The sequence below is a fragment of the Nymphaea colorata genome, chromosome 11 (genome assembly GCF_008831285.2).
Source record: "Nymphaea colorata isolate Beijing-Zhang1983 chromosome 11, ASM883128v2, whole genome shotgun sequence".
Taxonomy (NCBI): domain Eukaryota; kingdom Viridiplantae; phylum Streptophyta; class Magnoliopsida; order Nymphaeales; family Nymphaeaceae; genus Nymphaea; species Nymphaea colorata.
The window spans coordinates 1,069,625-1,097,248 of record NC_045148.1 but is presented as its reverse complement, the minus strand read 5'-3'; the positions used below and the strand labels follow the sequence as shown (position 1 = coordinate 1,097,248).

At 38.7% G+C, this 27,624-nt stretch overlaps 3 protein-coding genes and 1 long non-coding RNA gene across 6 annotated transcripts; 2 read left to right on the top strand and 2 right to left on the bottom strand.

The window, feature by feature from the left end:
- The first annotated feature begins 2,169 nt into the window (after window positions 1–2,169).
- Window positions 2,170–5,991, top strand: LOC116263783 (uncharacterized). Of its 3 annotated transcripts, none has more exons than XR_007574580.1 (3): window positions 2,170–2,184; window positions 2,423–2,899; window positions 5,798–5,991. It is a non-coding gene; the product is annotated as an uncharacterized LOC116263783 (long non-coding RNA). The 3 variants fall into 3 exon arrangements; XR_007574581.1 differs by lacking the exon at window positions 2,170–2,184 and adding an exon at window positions 2,322–2,336; XR_004174696.2 differs by lacking the exon at window positions 2,170–2,184 and having other exon boundaries at window positions 2,392–2,899.
- A 706-nt stretch (window positions 5,992–6,697) lies between these two features.
- Window positions 6,698–7,825, bottom strand: LOC116264789 (uncharacterized). The gene is made up of 2 exons (XM_031645179.2): window positions 7,450–7,825; window positions 6,698–7,082 (listed from the first exon to the last, which is right to left on the bottom strand). Exons 1-2 carry the CDS (start codon window positions 7,732–7,734, stop codon window positions 6,993–6,995), a joined length of 375 nt encoding a protein of 124 aa, XP_031501039.1. The 5' UTR covers window positions 7,735–7,825; the 3' UTR covers window positions 6,698–6,992.
- A 632-nt stretch (window positions 7,826–8,457) lies between these two features.
- Window positions 8,458–9,919, top strand: LOC116264449 (60S acidic ribosomal protein P3-like). Its single transcript, XM_031644674.2, has 2 exons — window positions 8,458–8,708; window positions 9,546–9,919. Exons 1-2 carry the CDS (start codon window positions 8,511–8,513, stop codon window positions 9,711–9,713), a joined length of 366 nt encoding a protein of 121 aa, XP_031500534.1. The 5' UTR covers window positions 8,458–8,510; the 3' UTR covers window positions 9,714–9,919.
- Window positions 9,920–11,423: 1,504 nt separating this feature from the next.
- On the bottom strand, window positions 11,424–26,191 carry LOC116264105 (pumilio homolog 5). The gene is given in 12 exon segments (XM_031644089.2): window positions 11,424–11,909; window positions 13,590–13,764; window positions 15,298–15,492; window positions 15,759–15,869; window positions 15,991–16,203; window positions 19,845–19,952; window positions 20,115–20,256; window positions 20,354–20,639; window positions 20,642–21,809; window positions 23,612–24,471; window positions 24,586–24,699; window positions 26,032–26,191. Coding segments are annotated over 10 exon segments (3,087 nt in total). The 5' UTR covers window positions 24,278–24,471; window positions 24,586–24,699; window positions 26,032–26,191; the 3' UTR covers window positions 11,424–11,886.
- Window positions 26,192–27,624: the final 1,433 nt, after the last annotated feature.

The following is a 27,624-nucleotide window of genomic DNA, read 5'->3' as shown; positions in this document are numbered from 1 at the left end:
GCTTTCTTTCTCTTGACTTGCCAGAGTAGGCATCCATAAGAGAGCTCCAAATGTCCCTTGATGGCTCTTGACCAACAACTCAACCAAGAGCACTTTCGGTCAATGTGGAGGCCATTTGATTTCTTCCAAGCTGTGAACTGGGGATTAAGAGTCTTTTTCTGGCCTAAGGGATCAACTGCATCAATGACGAATGCATTAATGACGAATTCAGCAGAAGCAGCAACATCTCCGGTGAGAAAGCCTTGAAGATCTTGGCTTTCAATAAGAGCGAGAATCTGTGTCTTTCATAAGAGAAAGTTTTCTGGTCGTAGCTTAAGAGAAACAAAGTTGGAGAGGTTGATAGAATAAGGATAAGGATAAGAAATCTATACCAGCGTGGAGGAAGATGGAATAGATGCCATCGTTGGCTACAAAGTAGGAGAACAAACACAGAATATAACGTGGTTGAAAAGGATATATGTAACGTACTAAGGATCTATGCTATAAGGCAGTTTGCTAGTTACAAAAAAGATTTCTTTCTTTATCTTGATAAAATCTGGATGGCTGTGCAACAACATCGTTGCCATCTTCATCCCTAACCAAAAACCAAAAGGGCAAACCGTTGGCTGTTATTGACTGATCTTCTCTACAATCTGTGGTAATCTCCTTTCTTGTTAGCAGAGGATACATGTGGAGAAAAGAAAGAAAAAACTCGTAAATTGCTATGGTCGGCGATAGCATGTCCCTTGATGCGGCAGGGGAATATGGCTGGTTTTCCGTCATAATCCTGCCCCGTCTTGTCTTCAGAAGCAGCTTCAGTTCAACCTCCGATTCCACACGGATTAGAAATCGGCCATTGCCAATCACGGAGAACTTAGAGTTTATCCTTTGTGCCCACAGGCTCCGCAAGGCTTCGAACGCGTAGTTGTAACCCATTCCAGAGCGTGCGCCCCTGTCCTTCGTACAATCCTGTCATGGCTGCAAATGTAAGGGTTCCACCATCCGGTCGTATGCTTCTTGAGGGATCTCCACCATCGGTCCTTCCTCCGATAGAGTTGCCACCATCGGTCCTTCCTCCAATACAGTTGCTTCTGTTGTATGAAGCCCTTCAACAGAAGGTTTTTCAGAAGCTTCGACGATCTTTACCCGAGAGCGGGCAAAGCCTACCCCTCATTGCGCTCCTGCCTCCGGAGGTTCGCGATGGCCCATTCTAGGGTTCCTTGGCGTTCAATGACCAACTGTAGGGGAATAGGACCGCCGAAAGTTTCCATTCAAAATATTGCAGGCAATTCAGCATTACAGCCATCAAAAAATAGCGAGGTTCTTCTCGTGTGCTATTGGCACAAAGTTGACAGTAAAAAAAAAAAAAAGCGATGGGTAATTCTTTATGAGGGAAGAAAAATCATAAAAAATTATTGGAAAAGAGTAAAAAGCTGTAATACAATATTTTTCAAAAGAGACCGGTTTTTGTACTACAAAGGTTTTTTTTTTTTTTTTATGTTGAAACACCATGATGTAACGCGACAATGCCTTTAAAATATGGTTTTTATGAAAAATTGAATGGTGACTTTGGCATTTTAAAGTTACTTAGCTATTTCACAAGAATGGTTCAATATGATAAACAGTTAAGGAAAAATGTCATGACCATTTTATCATTTAATATTAATTTATAGTCAAAATCATTATTCACCCACTTGTTTCTCTGAGTTCTGGAGCGTAAGACACTTACAGTGATGGAAGTGACGCATGCATTAATTGTAAACTATTGTGGAGCAACCATATATAAAAATCCACCTGCAGACTTAATTGTTGTAGATGGACCCGTCAATTGAAGTATTTGTTTCTTCTTTCAACAAAGTACTTGAACACATAATCTTGGTACGGAACCAGATCATGTGTATCAAACTACAGTTTACTGCCCATTTGGGATCTTGAATAAGTGTTTATGTAGCCAATACATGGACCACATGCATGTGGTGGATCTAATTCTCCCTTAAGTAGAGAATAGACAGAAAAATTTAGGGAGAGTGAGAGAGAGAGCAATCAAATGGAAAGATACATGAAAAGGAAAATTGTGTGTCAATGTATAAACGATTTTACAGAGTTGGCAAAAGCAAAAAAAGGCAGCAGAAAACAAAAAAGAGTATGCAAAGGGGGAGAGAGGAGGGAACACAATGACATTTTCAAATATTTGCTCAGTTACATGTATGACTGCTCCTTTCATATATAAAAAATCTGTGAATGGTTGTCTAAAAAAACAAAAATCTGTGAATGGTTGTCTAAAAAAACAAAAATCTGTGAATGGTTGTTTCTCCAAAAAAAAAAAAAAAAAAAATCTATTTCCGCCACTGATTGAGGTAGTCTGTTGATCTCTGAAATTTCTGTTCCTTTTTAACTAATGTTCATGACGGTTAACAAGGCCTTGCCAAATTGTTCTATGTAGCAAATTCTTGGCCTCGATCAACAGTCAACATGCTCTGGCCAATCTAAGCCGGTTCTATTCTTCGCCCCCAAGAAATCCTGCTTTTATTTACAGTAGCCTTGCAAGGGGACAAAAGTTCGCGGTTGGGATCACAAGGGCCCTCTCTCTCTCACCCAGAACCCACCTCTAGGAAAAGTTCAGTTTTGATCTTGGGGGCTTCCTCAACATATTTGGTCTGCCCCAAGTTGTATTATTTGTGGAGGTCGCACAGAGAGAGGGGAGAGAGAGAGAGAGAGGGAGACATGGCGTTCATGAGGGGAGAGCCGTTGTTGGCAAAGCTGGCGAACATAGCACGTTACGTCGTCTTCCCGGCAGCCATGGCGGCCTCTCTGATCTATGTTCCCCCTGTCAGCTCCAAGAAGAAGCAGGAAAAGAAGTAGACGGAGGAAGACCAAGGAACCCTTCTCTCACTTTTCATTGTTCTGCCTTTTATTCGAGGTACCTATCTTTTTCTTTTTTTCCTTTTTCTCTTCTCGCCCTTTTCTCCCTTAACACAAATACCTGTTCTTTGTAATTAATCTTCCCTTTGCATCTTCAAGGTTGAGTTTCTTTTACCCACATCCGCGGTAGAAGCTCAATATGTTGGGAGTCATCTCTAAAGATGTTTGGATAATCTATAGGAAGCCCGCTTGTACATTACTGTGTGCTTTGAGGCTATTTTTTGTGATATCTCCATTTGCTTGAGCAAACTTCTTTGACAAATGAAAACTTTGGAAGTGGGATGTGATGGATGATGTTGTGGTTTAACTTCTGCTTTCTGAGAATCTTAAGTTATGCCCTTAATTTAGTAATTTCAAGTCGATGGCCTCGTGATGCCGTTGCAGTTTGTGAAGCTACTGCAAATTAGCGTCACTCCAGTTACAAATCTCCATCTTTTCGGTTGTCATTCTATTGCAATCTCTGTGTGCCACGGTAACCGGGAAGCTCACTTCTCTTTTTCAATTGTTTGTTTGCTTTCACTTCCACTTTGTTCCCCACTTCAAGTTGTTTCCGTGAACCATATCAACTGTTTGATAATTCTCCCAAACATCTGCTTTCCCCACTTTGGTTCCTATATGATTTTTTCTTCGTGGTAGCAATTGTCCATACCCTTTCCATAGATTTAGACATTCTTGTGTTGTATTCTGTGTGCATGCAGACATTATCCTGCACACGCCTAGATGACAGCTTTTTCAGTTTATCTCCTATTGTAATTGTTATATGTTTGAGTTGCATGTAGATTTCTCAATACACTCCACGTCCAGGGAGACATTTGTAAGGCCAAACCCTGTGGGTTGGTTGTTTCCACTAGTGATATACAATTTTGACTAATTTAAGTGATTCTTTTCCTTTCAATCTGCTCGTTTGGTACTTGGTTGAAGCTTGAAGCTAAATTAGCTTTGTGATTATGGACGTGAAAATTTATGTCTCATTGTTGACTAGGATGTCTAATGCTAACATTCTAGGATGTCTAATGCTAACATTCTAAATCTGGACTGGATAATGTTTCCAAAAATTGCCTGTATTTCAAAATAATATGTATCTTCTCTTTTTCCTGTGTGTAAATCTGGATTAGACTTGCTTATGCAGCTTTCTCCCAAGCATGATTACCAGTGGAAAAATAGTCTTCAAATGCACCATCACAATAACCCGGAATGAATAGCAAGATCTTATAGCATATTCTTAGTATCTTGTGATTGATGCTTGTCATAAATTTGCAGCAGACCAGGAGTGCATCAAAACCTGGTGTTATTGTTGTCACTAATCTTACCAATTGTTTGTGTTTTTTGCTGCTCCATAACATGAGACTATAATAAATTATATACTATTTGGTTGTAAGTCCTTGAGCCTCTGGTAAATTATATATTATTTGGTTGTAAGCCGTTGAGCCTGCATATGTTGACAACATACATTCGTGGGATAGGAGAAAACCTGCAATTGGAGGCGCCACCTGACACATGCACCTTCTTTAGTTTGCTGACTGTGAATGACATTCTCTTGAATATCAGCTGTAGGTTCTTCTGTCTTCAAACACCTTATTCTTTGTTCCTTTATATCAAAGAAAACAGGAGATTACAGGCTCCCAGTTAATTGGTAATGAGTTAACACACATGATTGTAAACTCTGAAAGGTGGCGTGATGGCAGCAAGCTTGCTTATTATCAAACCATAGATTCCATGTTCGTTTGAAGTTACTATGGAACCATTTCTGTAGCATTACTGCATTTATCATTCATTATTATGAAATTCTTGCTTTCTTGATATTTGCTATGATGTTAAGGTTTCAGTAATGTGGAAGTATCTGTTCTTGGTTTACTTAAGATCCTTCCTTTAAGTAAAGGAATTTTGAATGAGGCGGTTTAAATGTTCCAAAACAAGAAATCTAAAATAAAAAACAACCAAGTTGTACTAGACTGGGAATTGGAATTCTATGTTTTGAGTCAGATAAGGATGGGAATTGTAGGCTTGAGGAATTAGAATCGGATAGGAGGAAGGTCAAAACTTAAATTTAAAGAAGCTGCTTTGTTGGGACTGCAAAATCCATTTGACAGTGGCTTCACCTGGTTGTCTGATAGTTTATGTACATGGAAGAAGTTACCAATGTAGGTTAACAAGAAAGTCCTAAGAAGGTATGGAGATATGCACAGCATTACATTCAGAGCATGCTTTTGTGCTGAGTGGAAGTAAGTATAGGCAATAAGGTGAACACAAGAGCATAAGCAGCCAGTTTTTCGTACATGTAAGAATGAATGCTAAGTGGTATGACATGCAGAACAACAAACTTCCTGGAGTGCATAAACCTTCATCCTTAGCATGAAGCTTCTTAGGTTTGTAGAAAATCATGCATCAGTTTGGTGGTTCATCCTAGTGATGGATAGTCATTTGAAGATGATTAGTTCTAAGATTAGAGAATTTTAACTGTGCAAGTATCTCATGAAACCGTGTTATGATGATTTGCTGGCATCTCCTGCTTCCTTTATTTTGTGTGTGTCTATCATCTCACTTCTGGATCAGGCAATTTTCTTGTAAATATGGCAATCATGGAGGTTCAAATACTGAAATTATTCAACAAATACCACTCATAATTTCCACATTTATATGAAACTGCGATGGATAAATAGAGCAAGAAGAAAAGCATGAATCTGAGGTGGACATACATTACAAAATTACTGCATATGGGTTTTAGTGCCTCTTCTGGCATGTAACATTCACACCAGGTTGACTGTCTAGACTCTGATTTGCTAAAGCTTGATCATCCAAATCTTTGGAGAACATTTTTAGAAGGAAGGTCAGTTTATTTGCTGCAACCATATTTTGTTAATGCATTAATTTGATCACCTTTTCTTACTGTTTGCAGGTTTTCTCCTTGATCTCCTTTTCATGACCACATCCAGTAAAAGCGTTGGCATGCATAACCTTCAGTGAAGGACCCATGTTGCACAATTTCACCTCTCAGAACTCTGATTTTTGTTTTTTATAATATAACATGGAGTTTCATCTATTGTATCTTCTTTGGAAGTCGTATATATGAACGATAACTCTCTCTCTCTCTCTCTCTCTCTCCCTCTCTCTCTCTCTCTCTCTCACACACACACACACCCACGCACAAACACTCTCATGCACATGCTTGTGCGCCTGTCTCTTTATTTTTTTTTTGTGTAGTCTGATGATAATAATTGGAAGAACCATGGACCAATTGTCCTCGGACATTTGCGATTGGTTCTTGCGTGGATTGCTACTAATATGAAGTTGGTGTATGCCATACCCTTTTTAACAACTTGGGAGCTAACTCTCTTCCGTCACTGAGATTCCCTTTTCTTGAAAGTGGTGAAAATCGCTGTCCATTTTATTATGCTGTTGGCTCTGTTATATGGTTTTGAGTTTTCTTCCCATACTTCCTTCGAGCTGGTACGTTCATGGAATGCAAAAATATCTGCAATACAACTTGATTTTCTGACTTCACATTTCACATGTTAGTAATTGAAGATGATGGTTTAAGCGACTTTTTTCTGCCCTTGTTGATTGCTCAAAGCACTTAAGTATCAGCTTTTAGCTGTAGTCTTTAGTGTCCGTTTCTCTAACTAGTGCCGTCATATAAGTTACATGCATGAAAGATGTTAGATCTGTCCGGCGATTCCAATGTCTAATGCCCTTCACCTTGTTGCTGTACTTTTTTCTTTTTTCTTCGTCTTTACAAGTCGTAATGATTTTCTTACGGTCTTATATCGATTGAACAAAAGAACATGTGACAGCTAAGTAGGAATGGTCGATGACATACGCACGGATACCCATTTTGATTGCTAGTTTTACATGTCTCCAAATAGCATCTAACAAACGACTTGTGAATTTCTTCAACTAAAGCAACAGAGGCTTCCACTAACTCATAAATTGGGCACGGCTTATCATCTTTGAAAAGAACAAGGAAGGGGGTCAGCAATAAAAACAAAAGGAAAAAGGTGTAGATTCTATAACTTCTATTGGTAACCTGTAGGTCATTTTTTCTTAATATGATTAATGACCTAACCACGATGCATAATAATCACTTTCAGCTGTCACACTGACTCATCTTTCAGTCGAACGTGTGGATTGCAATGCTTCTCCAGCAGCATCTTAGAAGCTGTTTCAACTGTCTGATCCCATCTCTGAAAGGCAACAGTTATTCCGTCAATAAGAGGCGTTTAAATTTCAGATCCAGTTAAATGCATGAAAAATCAGAGTCAGAAATTATTTTCTACAGTTAAAGAAAACAAATCCCGATATCATAACCTGAAAGTTTACATCCTTAACAGATATTGACCCGGAGACCCAGTAACAAAAGCACCTTAGCCTGCCTACCCATTTCCTGTCCTGGTTTCTGGCGTGGTTTAGGCTTATCATCCGCCTGCTAAACCAAGCAAAAGGGATGGACCAACCAAGCAACTGCAGTCTCAATCAAGTTTTCATAACCGCTGGAGGGAAGGGAGGACAAGTTGCTCAAAGTGAGACCCAAGTGAGTCATGAAATCTATACCTGCTTAACCAATGCCAAGAAGAATTGGTTCCGGAGCAGCTGCCTTGCTCTCCTACCTGATTTATTGCACTTGAAAGTCCAAAACATCCTGGTTCTCTGATTTGATGACGGCGGCAGGAGCGAGTTCCTTTCAATCAACGCACTGGTCATGCGTGAGCTGCTAGGAACTGGCTTCATTTTCTTCGACCGTCTGGCTGGCTCTGATTCCATATCGGCAAATTTGCGAAGCAACTGTTCGGACGATGCCTTGTTGACCCGCTGCACTGTGCAGGCTGCTGTGGCCATTTACGAGAGAAGCAAAGGAATCCTGTCTGGTAAGTGGTAACCTTGTATTTGCCAACTCAGAGAAATGAACGTTAACAAGGAGGAAAGAGAGACTGAGGGGGAGGTCTTAATAAGATATAAAGCTGGGTGAAAATATAGCCGTTGAAGAATAATGGACTGCTTTTAGGGGCTGGAGCGGCCCGTGGGTATGCACTTGCAGTTGCCTGTCAGATGGGTAAATGGATCCAGTGTGGTTCAGATCTAATCCGTACTAAACCCAATAAAATCCAATATTATGTCTAACATGGTGGCTTGAATTAATACTTTAGCTGGGCAGACTAGGTAACATTTTTCCAATGCTAACTTCATTATTTATCACCTAAAGATTCACACTTGAAGTCCTTGATTTGCTTTTTTTAGATTGAGAAAAGGTCTCATCTTATTGGTCTTGAAGTTTAGCACTTGTAAATTTTACTTTTTTTAATGTGGCCATTCAGTTGCAGTTTTATAATTGAATGTGAACTTGAGTCCGGCATTCATCTTGGATTGTTAAAATTTGATCTGATTGCGTCGTTAAATCTCTCTTGTGCAGTCTAATTTGAATAACATTGACAAGAAGGGTCTAAATTTGAGTCTGAATTGAAACCGGTTAATAAACTTAAACCAAGTTGCAAAAACTGAACCCGACCCGAATCTGGGGACCGGTAAGGGCAGCAGAAGAAAAACCCTAGCCCAACCTGTCTCTTCCCACCCACAAGGAGAGAGAGAGAGAAGGGAGAGAGACTTTTTTAGGGAGGATGGGAGCTTTCACGTTCGTGTGCAGGAGCGAGGGTGACGAATGGAGCGCCAAGCAGCTCTCCGGTGGCATCGAGGCCTCCGCCTCCTCCACCTTTGACTTGCAGAGGAGACTCGTCCAGGCTGCCTTTGCCTCCGACTCATCCGGCCCCGTCCAGTCCTCGTTCTCACTCGTCACTCCAAGCTCTGCCGTCTTCCAGGTGAGTGGAAAGACTAGCCGCTCTTTTATCGGTTCTTTGATCTGCCGCGCTCACCAATTCTCGTCCTTCATTTTATTCTTTTGTCACCAATTTTGAACTTGGTTCGGTTTTTCCTTCTATCTGTTTTTTGTTTGATGTTGTTCCTTGAGCGTGTGTTCATGGAAGCCTTCTTTTAATTTTTTTTGTTCTTTCTCCTTTTTTTCCATGTGAAGTAGTCTTTCCCTCTTCTCTATTCTTCGTTAGGCTACAGTCTTTCGGTGACTCTACATTTATTCTTTTTTTTTAACTGTAAATTACTTGAACATGGTTGTTGATTCCCCTTTGAGTCGTTTTGTTAGTGGCCTTTTCTTACGTACGTTGGCTGCATATGGCTTGTCTAGATGGGCAGTGTTTACTGTTTACATCTTCTTTTCTTATTTGGTTTTTTACTTGTAGAACGATTTGGCGGAAATTATTCTCGGACGAATTTTATGTTGTCTTTCCTTTTTTTTTTTTTTTGAACCTCTTGTCTCCGAATTTGGGGTTCCCTTCGTTTCTGTTTCTGAGTGGATTTGTTCAGGTTTAGTCTGAAGTTTAGGTTTTTTGAAGGAATTTATTTGTTCTTATTTTTCGTTTTTCACCATTTGTATTTTTTTCAGTTCAGTAGGTGATGGGATACATCTCTTTAATATCCGATTGGGGAGAAACTGGGAAATGGTATTTCTGTTGTTGTCTTAACTGTTAAGTGATTCAATGGAGCACATTTATCTGTTTTCTTGTTCGTTTTGCCGCTATATCAGAGGGACCAAAACGAGCTTACCCTGAATTTTAGTAAACTGTGCCTTTGACATGTTTTAGGTGATTATCGGAGGTGGTGGTGGTGGTGGTGCCTTCATTGGTGGAGCAGCTGCAGCAGCAGCAGGAGGGTCGAGCTCTTCCGCTGCCTCAGCAGAGCCTCCAGCAGAAGAGAAGAAGGAAGAGAAGGAAGAGAGTGATGAGGACATGGGTTTCTCACTCTTCGATTAATCTGTCTTGGATTTGGCTGAACCAGTTCCCAATTTTTTGTGCTCTTCTATTCTTATCACTGTTGAGAGTTTCAGATTTCAAGATCGTCGTAGTAAGAGAGAATTGTAGACAAGTTTTGTCATGGGATTCTTTATTTTCTTTTGGTCTCTTGATTATACTTACCGTGCCATTTCTAATAGATGTTGCATGATTTGGCATGTTTGTCATCTACTAGCATTCGTCCTTGTTTTGATAACACGGATCTCTCTCTCTCTCTCTGTCTCTGTTTGGCATGTTTATCAACTACTAGCATTCGTCCTTGTCTTGATGACACGGATCTCTCTCTCTCTCTCTGTCTCTTGTGCCCACATGCTTTCTCGAATAAAATTGTTTCCTCACACTGCAAAGCATGTCGGAAAGTGGTCAGGAGGAATGAGAATTGCACTTTTAATAAAATGGGAGAAAATTTATGTATTTTTGCATGCAAATAACCATATGAGAAACGAGCAAATGCAAATATCCGTCACGCAGATGGAGAAACCATAAGGGCATTTTTCACAAGGGGTTCTGGTTATTCAAATGTCAATTCGAAAATTCTGGTTCGATTGGTTGCTTGTTTCTGAGCTAAGCTTGTTTGAAAAAAATGAACTCAAGTGGTTTGTCTACTTATTGAGTCCATTTTTTCAAATGAACTCGATGAGTGGACAAAGCAAATTTAGAGTTAATTTTTGGACATCCAGCTTGCGAAAGAAAAGTGGTACCACCAACAACTGAAATTGATTTTTTTAATGTGATTACGACTTCTAAGTGAACTGCTTTCATCTTCACAACTAGCCCACAAGAATGCATTAGCCATTTGAAACCTCGTCAATTGATATAGCTGATCGACAAAATATGCTGGATAGTGCACAATTTTATTCGATCTCAAAACTTTAACATGTGACAGTGTTCTCGTTTGTCGCAAATCTGAGAAAGGCTCTAAATGAAATTGTCTAATCTGTTAGCTCTTCTCATAGATCACATACCACTTAAATTGCAGGATTGTAGGTACTCTTTCCATTTAGGTTTTCCATCCCATATCAACAAAGGCCAGCTTGTGATGTATTTATTGCGCTTATATTCCAGCTGCAGCAGGTCATGACCAGAGATTTCCTTGACACTAGATTCGCTGCTGGACTTCCATTCTTTAGGAACCTGGTTGCCTTCATCTTGTGGAACAATGCAGAACCAGACACCTGGTAATTTTGAAAAAGGAGGTATCGTATAGTTACTCTTGAATTTCATCTTGTACTGTCACTAATTGTAGATCTCCAGAGCAGCAATGAAGAATTGTTTCAAACATAGCCTTGACATTTCCACTAACAGTACCGGTTACAGCATGCGAGCAAGAGAGAGAGAGAGAGACTAGGATTTTCTTTGTTCATGTTAACATAATAGCCACAACACACTTTGGTCCTTTTTTTGGTCACTACACCTCAATGACTAGGATTTTGTATTGATTTGCTTTTTTTTGAGAATCCATGAAATCGATCTGTCTTACAAGTCCAAAAAATTGTCCTCTTACTAGGGAGAGAGAGAGAGAGAGAAAATGAAAAGACGAAACTGTCATCCGATGTTGGGTCTCATGAAAAAAATAAAAAAAAGTGTCGAAACATCAACTTTCGTTTTCAAATTTTCCAGGTAGGTTTTCAGCAGTGTTTCAGTATGTCCAACAGACTTTTCATGCAAGCGTAAAACAAAATTTTAAACGTTTGCGCTTCACTATTGAAATGTTGAAATGTCAATACAGAAAGATGACTGCCAAGTGCCAACCCAACGCATTAGCAACCCACATATAATTTCATCATCACAAACGAACAAGATGACTGATAGGCATGATGCATCATGCTTGGTAATCTAAGGGAATGCTGATTCGTACACATTCACCTTTCTAAATGAGATTTACAGAATTCTGATCTGTACATAACCATATTATTAACTAGTTACAATTACACCACGACATAGCTCCCCTTACTGACTTTACAGACGTGCCAACTTACAGACGTGCCAACCGGTACACCAATTAAGAAGCTGAGAGACTCAGCAAATCTATCCGAAAGGCCACTATTCCTGCTAAACAAGTTTTGACCACCTCCACGACTCTGCCATTTGAATTTGAAAGCAAAAGCCAATCCATGATATTTTTCACGCACGTTTATGAACTGGAATTAGACAATTCTGTAGAGAAAACGCATATATAAGGATGAGCAACCTACCCCCAAAAAAGATATACATCTATATAAAGTGAAAAGGTACATGAATCATGCTGTTAATAACCAAATCCTTAAAGATGTACAAACTGATTAAATCAGAAACCAGAAGGAGACGAACAGGTTTCTATTATCTCAACAGTGCCCATAAATACCAGGTATAACAACTGACCACAAACAAATTGTGGCGAACTCTGAAGAATATAATCACATCATGAAACAGCATGAAATGAAATTGCTGGGCATATTGATGTTTTAGCAGCTCATTAGCTTCAACAAGTATACCACACCAACCAGATATTTCTAAGTAAGAAAGCAGCTTACGTACAAAAGTATGCACAGTGGTCTGTGATGACAAACCTAAGCAACAAGCATCGACTAGTTACCCTGTCTGGTAGCCAGCCGACTAGTTTGTGAACATGTGGTCTGTTCAATCGCCCAGTCACTTAGTCAACTAACTAGCAGGTTTCTAGTCCAACCTTTTGTTCTTAAAATATAGCCATTACATAATTTGATGGTATTCATAGACTCGGAATTTCAGAACAATCTTTTCTGCCAGAAATCATACATTAGATTATAATTTCAAGAAATAACCCATCAATTTTTATGCACTTTTTTTTTATACATTTAAATGATGTGATTCAAAACCTTTTATTTCTTAAATAAACAATGTAGACCACATCCATCCAACTGTGTTTATTCACTAATCATATAATTGGTTTTAAGGCTGGAAACACGGAGAAAATAAAAATTAAGACACAATCCAATTGCTTATCTGTTTGTATGTACGTATTTTGTACATCTGGTTGTGCTTCTATGATTTTTATCGTTTTATTTTAGTCGACTGACTTGTCCTGAATAGTTTTCTGGGGCCTTGACCAATGTGTCCTTCTTTTGACAACTGCGGTTGAAGAGTATACCACACAGCTCACTGATTAATTTAGCTACACTTGGAAAAGAAGCACTTTGACAATGAGAGAATTTCCTTTGCACCTATATCACCCTTCCAAATTACGAATTATATTGTACTTGGACAAAATGCTAATAGCAGGCAATGTAGCAATCAATAAAAATAAGCCAATAAGAGTTTATGAAAGAATTAGCATCTCATACATATAAAATAAGTAAATGCTGTCACTAACTTCTACTTTATGCACCAGCTTAGGACTTCAATCGCTGCTTAAGCAAAAAGTTTTGCATATTATGTGCCTTTCTAGTATCCTTTCGGAAAGCAAGAGCAAGACCACCCAACTTACAAAGAACAGATGGAAAAAAGGATAAAATTGATTTTTACACTTACAATCGATTAAGACCATACAAAAACACATGCACATGGTAATCTTCTAAGCCTAATCCAATCAAAATCGTACCATCTCTGTCTAGTACAGAAAAGAAAATGCTCTATTTGAAATGTACATCTAAAGAGAAATTTGTGATCAAATTATTCAAAAGTACACGATGTCTTCTGGTGGAATTCTTAAATAGGCAGGAGGTATTTGCATTATTATGTTACTAAAGACAGAAAAACTACAACGATTTCACAAAATGAAGCCAACTGCCCTTAAAGCCATTTCTGCTGGATTTACCTTTTGTCATGTTCTATTTAAGAAAGTTCACAACAGGAAAGAGACAAGTGTAACAAAATTACCTTCACTCTGTAGAAGTTGTTCTACTCGGGCAACAATATGTTTCCCATATGTGTACTTCCTTAAGGCATGCAGATGCACTCGAATACGGTTAAGCAACACTTCCCTTTGTTGATCAGTAGATCTTTCAAGAATCTTCTGAACCACATAATTTGCAAATTGGTCCTTCATCATCATCTGCACATAAAGGACAACATAGATTATACATACTAGAACATTACTGTGGTGCATGAACACATATTTTGTTTTTGAAGTTCAAAAAACACAAGTTTACTGAAAAGACACGAGATGGCCCAGGAATTCGAACCAAAGAGAGCAGAACAGCGCACACGTAGTATATGCATGCCAGCAGACAATTGTAAAGAAACAGAAAAACAAACAAGGAAAGTAGAACCACTTCCAAGAAGCTTCTCGCTTAGCAGCCAAGGACAGATTAAACCCTTTACTCATCAATAATGAATGTTCGTTCCAAGGTCACAGGTATGACCAGACCCCACCCATAACTCAGAAGAGCTTGCATTTGGTATAGAAGAAAAGAAACAGCAGATTAGGCATTCAGTTCAGCACAATAAAGTTTAATTAGTAAATGGATCAGGATTTTACCCCAGACTTGTCGCCAATAGAGTTCAAGTTTACAAAGTTAAACGAGTTTCCTAGGTATGGATCAGATCTAGTTATGCATCTTAGTCAGGGCTAAGTACGGTTTCCTCGGTATGAGACCTGAAAGGATCTGGATTCAACAAAAACATCATTTACTAGAGCTGGGCCTGGACAGTCCAATTTAGTGTACATCTGATTCGCAGATACCCCAACGAGTATGTTTAGTAGTTATCCTTCAAAAAAATAAGGCGGCTTAAAAAACTTCAATCGTCCTCTACCTGGCAAACTACACAGTTTCAACTCAACTCCTCAATAGACGCTTGAAAGCAATAGGAAACTCGAGCAAGCCAAAGGTTTTTAATATAAAAAGTGAGATATATCCGTGAACATTTTTTCCTTATGAATTCTATCCCAACAGTAACACTGCAGCAAGATGAAATAATTTAAGTTCTAAACTTTAAAAGACAGTCCAACCAGTCATAGTTGTTAAAAGAAAATGTTGAAATTGTCTATAAAGAAATTGCATTTGAATAATGGAATTGCATTAAGCTGGGTAACCTGTCAGCCGTCAGGTAATCAGGCAGCCGGCAATGTCGAGTCAGGCCTGGGGCTTGACTACAAACAGACCGAGATGGGTGTCAGGAGTTGGGACTTTACAGATCATACTTATTTGCGATTTTTCATCTGGTCGATATAATTTTTTCAAATTTTAGATGTATTGTAAGATGGAAAAAAAAAATAATTATTATTATTCAGACTGTGTTCCACCCAACCCAGCACAAGATTACTAGCCAAACAGCAGGTATCAGTAGGATTCAAATTTGGGCCAGAGAGAAATTGATGCAACCAAGCCCAATATATTATTTGGGTCGGCTAGTCAGGTAGAATCCGTCAGATGATCAGGTCCGACATTTTGTTATCATGTAGTGGAGATTTCATAGGCCAGTAACAGAGGTGGCCCTACCTAGCCCAAACCTATCCAATGCCCATTCCTCCACTTCTAAACCAAGTCTGAAAAAAAATGAATGCATAGAACTAGTAAAAGGTCAAGGAAACATGTATTAGCCTACTTATATAGCGAAAACAGCATATAAAGATCTAAATGTGTACCAGCAAATTGTCGTTTGCTTCAGTCTGACCAAGAATTTCGTCAATCAAACGTTCCCGTTCAGTAAGATCACCATGCTCCAAACATTTCTCTATAACATTTGATGCAAATTTATGTTGGCTCAACGGAACAATCTGACCAGCCAGCTTACTAATAATTTGACTTCTTTCATGTGGTTTTCCACGCTCCAGCACATGCTGCAAGCCATAAAAAGCCCAACAGATTATGAGGATCAATTACAAGTTTCATTGACTAACAAGATTTAACAAGACATTCTACATCACACACATGCACACGCGGGCACGCACACACACACACATACATACTCTTATATATATATATATATATATATATATACATATATATATATATATATATATCAAAAAACGGATCAAAGCCAAAAGTAAAAGTTTAAGGAAGGCACTTTCAGATAAATTCCAAGAGCAAAGAAAACAAATACCACCTGTGTGACATAATTTCCATACTGATCCTGAGCTAGCACATATGCAGATTCAAGAATTTCATCTACTATACACTGGCTTTGTTTCCCATTGGTGCAATGTTCCAGAATCCTCTGATAATAAGAAAGCCACATCACAGCAAGTCAATAAATAATACACATGCATGCACAACCTAAGCACACACATAGAAAAAGAGAGTGAGGGAGAAGCACTAACTAATGCTATCATTTTCACCTGGATAACACGGCATCCGTAAGGGTGTTTAGAAAGAGTGAAAACTTGGCCATGAAATGCAGAGATGATGAATTCAATCTTTTCACTGGGCAGGCATTCAATACATTTCTGGATCACATGATTTCCATTTTGATCACGGACACATTGTAACACATGCCCGTCAAGTTCCATGACAAGTTGTGTCTTCTGGTCTAGTTCAATGACTTCAAGAGCCTACCAGTGCAACAAATTGGTTAGAACTCATGGATGAAAAGGTTGCCATCACATGAAATTGATATTAGCTGGTCATCAATAAAAGACATGTCTACATCCAAAAACATACAGACAAATGCACATATAAAAGTTAAAACTCACAAGTTCCAACAGATACATAGTTTTCCAACTCAATTTGAACAAGAACGACCATTAGTCTGATTTCTGACACCAAATCAACTAGCTTGTGCACAAAACCACAAAGTCAATTTGGCTATTTGAGATTATATTTAGAATGCATTTTTTCAGAAAAAGAATATCAAAGAGGAAAAGATTTTATTTGTGTACCATTGAATACAATACATTTTAAGACACAATTCTTGAGTCACATTAATTTAGGGAATGACCATAGCATGCATTCAGACATCATATGAACTAGCATGTGTGCAAGATCACACAGGCAGTGAGATTATTTTTTCAGATTACATTTTTACAGAAGAACAATATGATAAGGGAAAAGACTTCATTCCCACAAGTATCATGTATAAGACATTATAGATCACAATTTTTCAGCCTGCAAGGTCACACAGGCAATTTCACATTATTTGGAATGCACTTCAACAGAAAAAAAAAATGAAAGAGGGGATCTTATTACTATAATTGTCGTATATAAGACATTTACATCGCCATTCTTGAGGCACATCAATTTTGAACCTTTTCAAACCACAGATATGTCAGTATTGAACAGCATTTCGTTCTTGAATATTCGTCATACGAAAGCAACCACAAACACAACATGCATCCAATTGGACCTTGCAGTTTTTTTCCCATCAATTAAGCATTAATACTTTTCCTTTCTAGTATTAAACTGCAACATTATGTAGTAAAATAACAAAAATAGTATAATAGAAGCACCAAAAGGTCCAAAACAGAAAAACTGAGAACTAGAAGCATCATTTCTTTTTAAAGATCTGAAAAAAGAATAAATATGACCTCGACGTGGTTTGACGCACCGGATTTGGTTGATCACACGCAGCGGCATGCCAGAGATGCACCTGCACCCGAGTCATGTCGATTCAGGTGCTTCTCATGTTTCGGCCAGTCCGTGTGACACAAAACACGATTAGGGACAGGGGGAAGGGGGGACTGGCAGGGGCCATGGACCCTTCTCACATTTTGGAAAAAAGGTTACTTATATTTTTGAAAATTTTGAACTTGGCATATGTAAAACTTTTGAAAATTATGGTTCGCCCCTATACAAATTAGAACATACAATCCCCCCACCCCCCGGTGAAAAAAATAAATAAATAAATTCTGGCTCCACCCTAGATTACGATAGGTTCACCTGTTCGACTTCAAGGAGTTGCTGGCTCGCTCCTTGGGAGATCTCTATTTCCTGAAAGCAACCAATTGTTTCCAAGTCCTCAAAATGGGCAATCGACCCATCGAAGACAACAACTATGTTTAAGGCTGTCAAGACGCTGGATTAACCCTTGTTATCCAGCTGCCTATGTCACCGTGGTATGTGGGGGAGACCCGCGTACCCATACTGGTACACCAGTACGCCAAAATGGGTATGCGGGTATGCCGTGGTACGGTTCTGATCAAACCATATTATTTTTTTTTTTTAAATTATCTGCCCAATGTCTTTTCTCTTCCACCATTTCCTCTGCGACTTCCACATTCTTCCCTATTCTTCCTCAAGTCCACAGACGGTCAGAGGTGGAGAACTTCGGTGGCCGGTGATGAACGGCGGCAGCGTTCAAGGTTGCCAACGGCGTAATCTTCTTTTCAACTAACTTTTTTTAGGGTTTCTGCAATTTTTTCCCTTTTCTATTTTCTGTATGCTCTTTTCCCCTTACTTTTCATCTAATGAAAAACATTTTTCGTATGTAATTTCCCCCATTTTTGTTGCATTTCATTTGGTATTAGATTTATCGTCATTTCTTAGTTTTGACATTTTTCCAAAATCTGCCATAGTGCCTTTCTTCAAAATCTGTCTTACCAGCACCGGTTCTTCAATATCTGCTGCATAATCATCTATCGCTGCTGCCATACTTCATAATCTGTGATTCTAACATGTTCTCTTCTTAAAAACCTGTCAATTTGCCTTCTTGTTCAGGTTAGTCTTGTGTAGAATTGTACATATCGTTGATCTTCATAAAAGTGTACATATTGTTAATCGTTAGAGCTTATATAAGTTATGCTTGTTGCCCAATTGCTTACATTATGCATCAAATTCAAAACCTGCTGATTTTCCCTGTGTTGCTGTTATGCCGTTATTTGTTAATTGTTATGCTTCATAGTTGTATATTTATATTGTTTAAGGTTATACATGTTTTCTAGTATATTTATGTTTCTTGTTTGCTTACTTATCTTTGTTTTTTCTTTTTTGGAATTAAATATATATAATTTTTCGCCGTACCATACCAAGATTTGCTAACATTGTCGTAACTGGCTGCCAGTTTCAATGATCAGGTTTGGCTAAAAAGGCAATCATCCCTATTTTCCTGATGGAGCTCATCATTCAAAGCACAAATGGATACAGATCAAGCATGAGAATGGTGTTTGCGTGATTGGACATCTAGCCTAGTGAAATGGTCAGAGATGTGCAAACTGGACTTGCAACTTCTATGATAAAAAGGAGATGTGCAAACCAGAGTTGCAACTTCTATGATCAAAAAGTGTAAGCCACTGAAGGGATTCCAGTTTCCAACATTAAGCATTAAAGCAAGTGGCCCTCATGGCAACTGAAGAATCCTTGCAATTACTGCGAGAAAGACACCTTTAAACTTCCAAAGCTCATTCTTAATGTAAAAGTGAGTCTATATTGTGAACTTAAAACTCTATTCCAAGTTAATTTGTTATTTTTTTAGTTGATACTTTTGTTGCCTCCTTGGAGACATCCATAAATTGATACTTTTGTTGTCTGAGACTCCAATCCTGTATTATATGTATACACACACACACACACACACACACACAGAGAGACATATACATACACCCTCCAGATCCTTACTCAAATCCCCCAACAAAAAGATCACTTAACCAGGCAGGTTGGAGTCTACCCTAACAGACTTTGTTTTAGCCAGTAACATCCCTGCCATGACCAAATGACCTATGATTCTGCCTCATATGTACCTTCACCAAATCTAAGCACTATGTAACAGTGCTCCTTATATACAAGGGCACATTGTGAACTCGTAATCCAAGAGTAGAAGAGGGGGCTGCCTGCCTTTTCCCACAATAGAGGCCAAAAGATGGAAATTTTGAGTGCTCACTCCATTTAATAATTCTTGGCAATCGCATGATAAAAATCATGAGCTATAGAAAGAAGGTTTGTATAAGATATTTGCTCTTAAACCAAAAAAAACTTCCACAATCAACAACTTTTACCAATCGAAATTAAGTTAGCTTTCTTAGGTCTGTTACTTCCAATAGTATTGTCTGTTCTAATGTATTAACTATTTTGAATTCATAAATAATTTATCTTTTACTACTAATCTATCTTTCTCAACTTTTCGTCAAGAGGATAACTTAAACAAATTGTGCAATAGCAGCACCTTCCATGCAATGACCTTGTCAAATTTGTTTAGGATCAAGATATGCTATACTTTAAAACAACTTTTTCTCAACTCCAGAAATCGTGATGGGTATCATACCTTCTGGATTACTCTACAACCATACATCTGGAGGCTCAATTGCAAAACATGGCCTATGAGCTGATCTGCAAGCTTTTTCCTCTGCTCTGCATTCCCGTGCTCAAAGAACTGCCAATTATGCAGAACTCATCAGTGCATGCTAAGCAGTACATAAAATTTCAAATTGTTCAAAAGTTGCTCCATAGATACTACTAATTACATAAAGTAATAGATGAATTAGAAAATGAACAAGAATGCATAGATCATCAGATAAATCGATGGTTACTTCACCTTCTGAATCACATAATTTCCAAAGACATCTGTCATCAATGCTGAAACATGAGGGAGAACTTCTTCAAAAACTGATGCCTTCTCCTCAGGACTGCAGTTTTCTAACTTTTGTTGAATAAACCGACTGCCATGTTGGTCAGTGCTGATACATGGTACATAACATGAAAGAGCATCAGAATCTCACGCTAAAGATTTTTCAAATCCACATTGAAGCAGGTAACATGGTTCTCAGAGCCTACCTGAACTCAACAATACGGCCAGCAATATCAGATAACCCAAACCTACGAGTCTTACTGGACTTCAACTCCTCAAGAAAGGAACTAGATTTCATTTCTGTAGTTCTGTCATTTCCTCTTGAACCCTGCCAGCCAGGAGATGCTCCTATATTTCTGTTAGAGACCACTGGAAGTCTTGTATCATCACTTTGTCTTGCAATAAAGTTTGCCCTAGTCACTGGCATCCCTGTATATGATGGACTGCCAACGGAAGATGCTGGAAATGGCAGAAGGAGACCCACACCCGGGGGTTCCCATAATAACTGGTAGAAGCAAAGGCTCCTTTTCTAGGATCTGGAGTGTTAATCGCTCCTAGATGCAAAAACTGAGACTTTTGATCTATATTATATGCAGCAAGAGAAGATACTTTCTGTGCATCAAAAGATTCAATTTGGTTTCCAGTAGGAATTCTATGTGCCACAGGGTTGTATTGTGGTCGTGCACCATAGGTGTCATCTGTAGGCAAAGGCAAATAAAAGAGAGGATCTCCATATGATGGTTGCAGTGCTAATCCAACCTGGCCATTATACTTGTAAAGTTGCTGCATATCAAGCCCAAGAGCAAGGTTCGGAGACAAAGGTGAAGCAGCAGCTCGAGCATGGAAGTTTGCAGTAGCAGAGGCATCATATGTCACAGGGATGATATTTTGAGGACCATACCCAGCCACCATGGGAGGCAGAACAGCAGCATTCATTGCATACCCACCCACATTGTACTGGGAAGTATACATATTTGCTGGTTGCAAATTGTGATAGAGAGGGTTTCCAGAAGCCATATAAGCAGTCCCAGCTGCATATAACTGTGGAGTCATTCCGCTAGGCTGAAGAACTGGCTGAACTTCAACCGTTTGAACAAGAGCAGGAGAGACTTTGTAATTACCATGTGAAGGCTGACCCACCCCCACATGGCCACGGCTTTCTCCCTGGACTGGCCCATGAGACTGAAAAGATCGTCCATGTGACATAAGGCCATGTTGTGGTGATACTTTGCGCATTTGAGAATCCCTTTGTTCATCCTGTCTTTTAAAGTCAGACACATTTTGCAGGTTGGTGATATTTAAACCCTTTAAGGAGGCCTGTGCTTCATCAATTTCTGAACTAGAGACATGATTCAGGAGTGAAGCATCTTCTGCGCTTGAATTTGAACAGCTCAAATCAATATCACCAGAACTTGAGATCAGAATTCGCTTGTCCAGAGATGATGAAGTTGGATGAGGAACTGAGTGCAAAGCATTTGCATCCGAAGTAGATTCCATGACATTTACACCCAGAAAAGAGGCAGTTGTGTGTCCACCTTCTGGTACCTTTGATGAAGGCTCATGCAATAAGCTAAGGGAATCTGAATTAGGTGATTCCTCAAATGATGCATTAGTTAACCGAGGTTGATTATACACAGGAGAAGGAGTGCGAGGAAAGTCCTCCTGCAAGATAGGACAGCAAACACTTATTGATTAGAAAAGTATAAAAATAATTTCAAGTTGAAAGAATGACATTGATACCTCATAATGACGAGGATCTTAGTGTCCTACTGGAACCACTTATTACTTGAAGATATAACTCGAATTTTGATTTTAAAAAAAAAAATCTCTTTGCTAGGAGATAGAAGGTACGTCTCTGACTAATACATGCATATAGTTCTTTATTGAGATACGGAATCTTAATGTCAACTAAGCCCCTTTGCAAACTAAATGTCACTTCTATGTCAAATTGGTACAGAAAAAAAAGGGTTTCTTCCATCTAACCATTCCTGACCAATACAATTGGGTGCTTAACAAGAGGAACGGTAAGTTATTGCAGAAGTAGACCACTACAAGGTCATCACCATAACCACAGGCAACAAACCAGCAGAGATGGACCTAGACCTTTTTAGTGTTTCCAGCAAAATATTATCATCTAGCAACCTGATTATGCAAGCACATGTAAAACCCAAACAGCATAGCACACGTGAGCAAGAAGAGAATAAAAGAAAAAAAAATGATATTTTTAATTTGAACAAAATGAACAGAAAATTTTAGATAAAATAAAGAAAAGGGAAGTGATGGTTGCATTTATTTTCCAAGAATAGTAGCTGAAAAATAGTCACAACAATTTGAAAAAAGGAAAAGAATGGGAGGAACCCAAAGAATCACAAAGAGAAGAAAACCCTTTTGAGGAATCATCCAGGCATGCTTACACCATCATCAAGGATGGGTACCCAAAATTAACATGGGTAGCTGGTGTAGATGAATGAGAATAAATAACATGTGACAGGCAATCTCTTCCCTTATTCTTAAAAGAGAGAGAGAAAGAGAGATCAAGCTCAACAAGGGAGAAAAGCACACTAACAAGAGAAGCTGAAGCTAGCAGCTAATGAAAAACAAATAAAGAAAGACAACAACAATTTAAACAAGTTAGAGGCCCCTCCAAGCAAAATCAGTTTCATACTTAATTTAGAGTTAGTCTAAAAAATAAGACAAATGATGCATTCATTACAAAATTATAGAACAAAAGGACAGAACATGCATAGCCATAGAATCTCCAAAATAAGAATGGAAATCATATGCTAATTAAAATAAGCATTACAAAATCATAAGAAAGAATCCACAACGTCTAACTGCAGAATGGCAAAAAGGGATTTCAGACTAATGAATGAAACCAAATGCATAATGAGATGCACAAAAAGATAACTTATTTCCAGCATAATTGGGCAGCTTGACTTCGAGAATTAACCCATACGGTAGAGAATGGCTATCTAAAAAGCACCGTGACAATTTTTCCTTCTTTAGGTTAACAAAAGGGAACAATGTAAACAACTAATGCCTTTATTGCTTTTCTCCTTTCTTTTTCAATTTTTATTTTAGTTCCTGCGTCCCTTCTTGACTGGCCACAACAAGGTTGATGCGCTTTTCAAGGAAAGAATGAGCTCAATACCCAGGAAATAGACTAGTTGCTTGAAGGAACATGCTAGATTGGATATGCATTGCATGGAATCGCCATGCATGAGGACAAGAAGACAACATGCAAGGTCATATGAACATTCACAGAAATGAATATTGACAAGTTCCCAACTGCATTTCTACAGCTATGCCCCTCACTGGCCACGACTAAAGGGAAAGAACTAAATGAAAGAAAAAGGTGCAATAAAATGAGCAAGAAATATGATATATATTAATTTGGATTTCCCCAAAAAAAAAAGGTTCAGGTAATAAGATACAAAGAGTAACTATCATTTTCTCTCCCATACCTGTATCAAGTCCACCAGACTTTTATGGCGTCCTGATGAATTTGGGGATCGTCCAGATGTTAAAGCCCTAGACCTTTCTCCTGGATCAGGATAAACCTGTTTAGTAACACTACCAACAGGTGATCTGTCCTCCTCTGGCTCCTCCTTGTGAGTAGAAAGAACTGACCGAGAGAAGAATAGTGATTTATTACTGCTGTCATCAAAAGAAGTGCTAAACTTCCTACCATCTCCGAGCCGGCCAACCAGTCGCCGAGTGTCTGAAGAAACAATAGGCAAAGGTAACCTTGGATTCAATTTGATATTAGAGTAATAATAAGATGCATATGCGGCATCATTGTAGTATTGTCCATCTGAATCAGAGAAATTTGTTGTGCTTAAACTCTGCCCACTCCTCCCCAAAATAGAATTTGGGTCCTGCTGCCCAAAAAGTTCTCCAAATACAGCAAATGATCCCTCTATACTTGGTGGAGCACTCTCACTTCGGTTAGGAACTCCATCTTGCCCACTCTGATGTAACGTATGGCCTCTTAAAAGCATTCCCAGTTCCTCAGCAGCCACATTATCTGATGGAGATGTAATGGCTGCCATTTCTTTGGAAGATGACCATGTCCTAGCTCCTCCATTTCCCACTAATCTCACTGGACTTTCAGTTGTCATCTCAAGCATGTTAAAGTGAATGTGGATGTTGTGCACTCTAGATTACATAAGCAGATAAATATGATGCATGCGGTATTGATAAAATACTACATATTTTTTTCTGAAGAATGAAATTAGAACTATATTCTTGGATCACAAATGATGATATCTTGGCCAACCACTCCAGAGCAAGCAAAACTGGACAGTCCAACGAACTCCCTCTTCTGCAACAAGTAACCAAACAGAGTGATAATGAATTGCAGAAATTAGGTATAAAGCAAAAAAGTGTGTCTGGCATCTGATACCAGAATCATGACAGCGACAGCAAGATATATTACCAAGAGAACTGTCCGCAGTTGGCGACTCCAAAAATCTGCTACTAGATGGGTTTGAATTAGCTTTGCTTCACTTGATAATAACAAAAACAGATTTTCTCTTTTCCCATGCCAACACTGCAAAAAGAACAAAAAAGAAAGAGAAAGAACAATCAATCAACTAATATTAGGCCTGAACAAGAACCTCTCATCTTCAACATTCCTATGCATGTCAACCACTAAGCCCTTAATTCTCATGCGAAATTGCATCACATTTTTAACAATCAGAAATAATTCCTGCAACTGCAACATTTGCACATTGAAAAAGTGATAGCCGAATTGAATGCTATGAGCATGCCCCGCTATCCCCCTGTGTTTGAAACTGCAATTTCCCCTTTCAACTAAAATCAAGCATTTAGACTGCCATTTCCATGAAAACCAAATGTGGAGACCTACATGTTCTCCATATAAATGCCCAAATGACCAATATCCGCAAGAGGACATGATACACCAGCTCAATATTTTGCTGTCCTGTCATTTTCTGCTATAAGCAGCCTCTTTGATGTGAATAATAAACCATCATTCCGTAATATTAGCTTCACCTTTTCCCCTTGAATATTAAAACTCAATCCACACCCTGCTGCCAAGAGGACAGCTTAGAAAATAATACATCCCAGAAACGTCATAAGTTTTTTTAATAACCAGACCTAAAAGGAAGCCCACAATTAAACAATTCTGATGTGCACGGACGAAAAATGTTGTAAGCTGTATTAAGGAAACAAAATGGCAACACAAGTCGATCTTAGATCAGGAACAAAGACTAGAATAATACAAATCTCCCCCAAAAAAAATAGTATCCAGAGTCCAGAATCAACCATTAGCAAGAATGGCGCAAAATAACTCGCTTCCTTAAAACCCTAGCTCCTAACTAGCATGTGAAGTCATAATACATCTCAAATGCCGCCATTTATTAAGCCACTATAAATTGGCCAAAGAATTAACTTTCCGACCATGGAAATGAATTTCTTATCTATACAAATATCGGACCACAACCACTAAGTTAAAATTCAAGTCACTTGCCCACAAGAAAGAAACACCATAGCCACATTCCAAAAAGAATGGAGAATCTCGCGAAAGAACAGGAGTAGAAAAAACACAACACAGTAAAAACAAAATACTGCAGATAAACAACATGGTTCAAAAACATATGCCACTCGACACAAATCGCACAATCGGGAAACCAGAAGTTGAAATTTCCACAAACCAAAAAGACATATTGAGGCTCATTGGCTTAAAATCCCAAAAGAACTATAATACATAGCTCAAGCAACCGAATTCACCTACAAAAGTACACAGTGCCGAAACCAATAACCAAAAAGAAGGACAAGGGAGTGAGCGACAGCTCCAGACAGAGAGAGAAAAAAAGAACGCAGGATTAAGAGAAACCATCGAAAAGAACGAGTCCCTTACCGTTCCAAAGACGAAACCCTAACTCCCCTCTCTCCCCCTCTCCCTCTCTCTCTCTACTAGTAATCGGTGCAGGGTTTCCGGCGAACAGACCAGGGGAAGGAGAAGGGAGAGAGGACCCAAATTGCACCCCTCGACCGTCCGATCCTTCGTCCATCCAACGACCCAAAAACCGCTTTTGTCCTCTCCTCGACCGTCTTACGGGTCGGACCTAATTCGATTTTAAAGGGCTCGTCGTTTCCTTAGTTCCGACCCGTCCTGACCGAAACCAAAGTCAGGTCGGGTCGGACATTGACTTTTTTTCGACTCGGAACCAGGGACCAACTAGCACGCCAAGATAACATAAAATGAATTGAGTATACTTTTTATTGAACGGATCAATCGCTGCTAGCTTTTACACATTTGATTTTGATTTATATTCTTGTAAAATCAACAGTATACATGTATGTACGTGCTATCGTTATAAATTCATATAAGAATAGCATTTCTTAGTGTGTAACTATGATTTAGAAAAATTAAAAATCATAATTTTTTTTAGCTAATAAGATTCTTTTGTATGCTAAAAATACCATTTCTATATTGATTTTCATAGTTGGAGAACAATTCACTTTGAGAACAAGAATGCAAGCATAGAACATGTCTAAGGGTTTGGCCCAACACACCCACATGATCTCAGCACTCCACCATGCACTAACAACTTCCAATAGCTCCAAATATTCCAGTCAACTTTAACAAAACAGAATCTCCAGAAGCACAAGTGAGCTACTGTAAGATACACAATCCCACATTAAGTTACTTATTTGTGTATACATGTTGCCCGTTAAATGCCAGGCAGAAATTTTTGGCTAGTTTTCCGAGTAAACTGACAGACTTACACACTCTATTACCCAGAAAAGTGCCGACCCCAACTGAAAAAATACCCTGCGTCGAGGATTTTGGGTTATATTAGCATCAATAGTACTGTACCCCGTCACTAAGGCATAAAAGAATAGTGCCCACGAAAATCGAACTAAAGACCTGCCATTTATTTATTATCTTCAATAGATGCGCTACTCTCAACAACATCAGCGAGAGTTTGCACTTATTTATGATCTCAAGAGGTTTATTTACTCTCGGGTTTAATGGTTCATTGACAATTTATTTCCAATGTTTGGTTTCATGTAAACCAGCCGTGTAACTAGGAATCCTGAGAGAGAGACATTGTGCCATAATTTGATTTTAGATAACTCTATGATAGAGTAAAAAGAGTAAAATGAGGCTTTTAAAGCATGAATCTTAACTCTGACTTGAGAATTTTTATTTGAAGAACCATCATGATTAGTATGAATCTTTTTGTCACATCAACAAAAGCATGTTGTATCATGTTAATGAGTGTAAAAAGTTCCTTTTTATAAAAGTGTTCACGATACCACCTACTTACTCTTAAAAAAAGTGAACCTTTTAAATTTTCGTGCATTGTTTACCTCTAACAAATATGGGTTGCCATGAACAACTAGTCCTATCTCATAAACTTTGAGCTCCGAACCAACAGATTCGATGCTTACATTTGGTATACTCTTCGAGTCAAAGACATGATATACATAAACATGCTGAAAG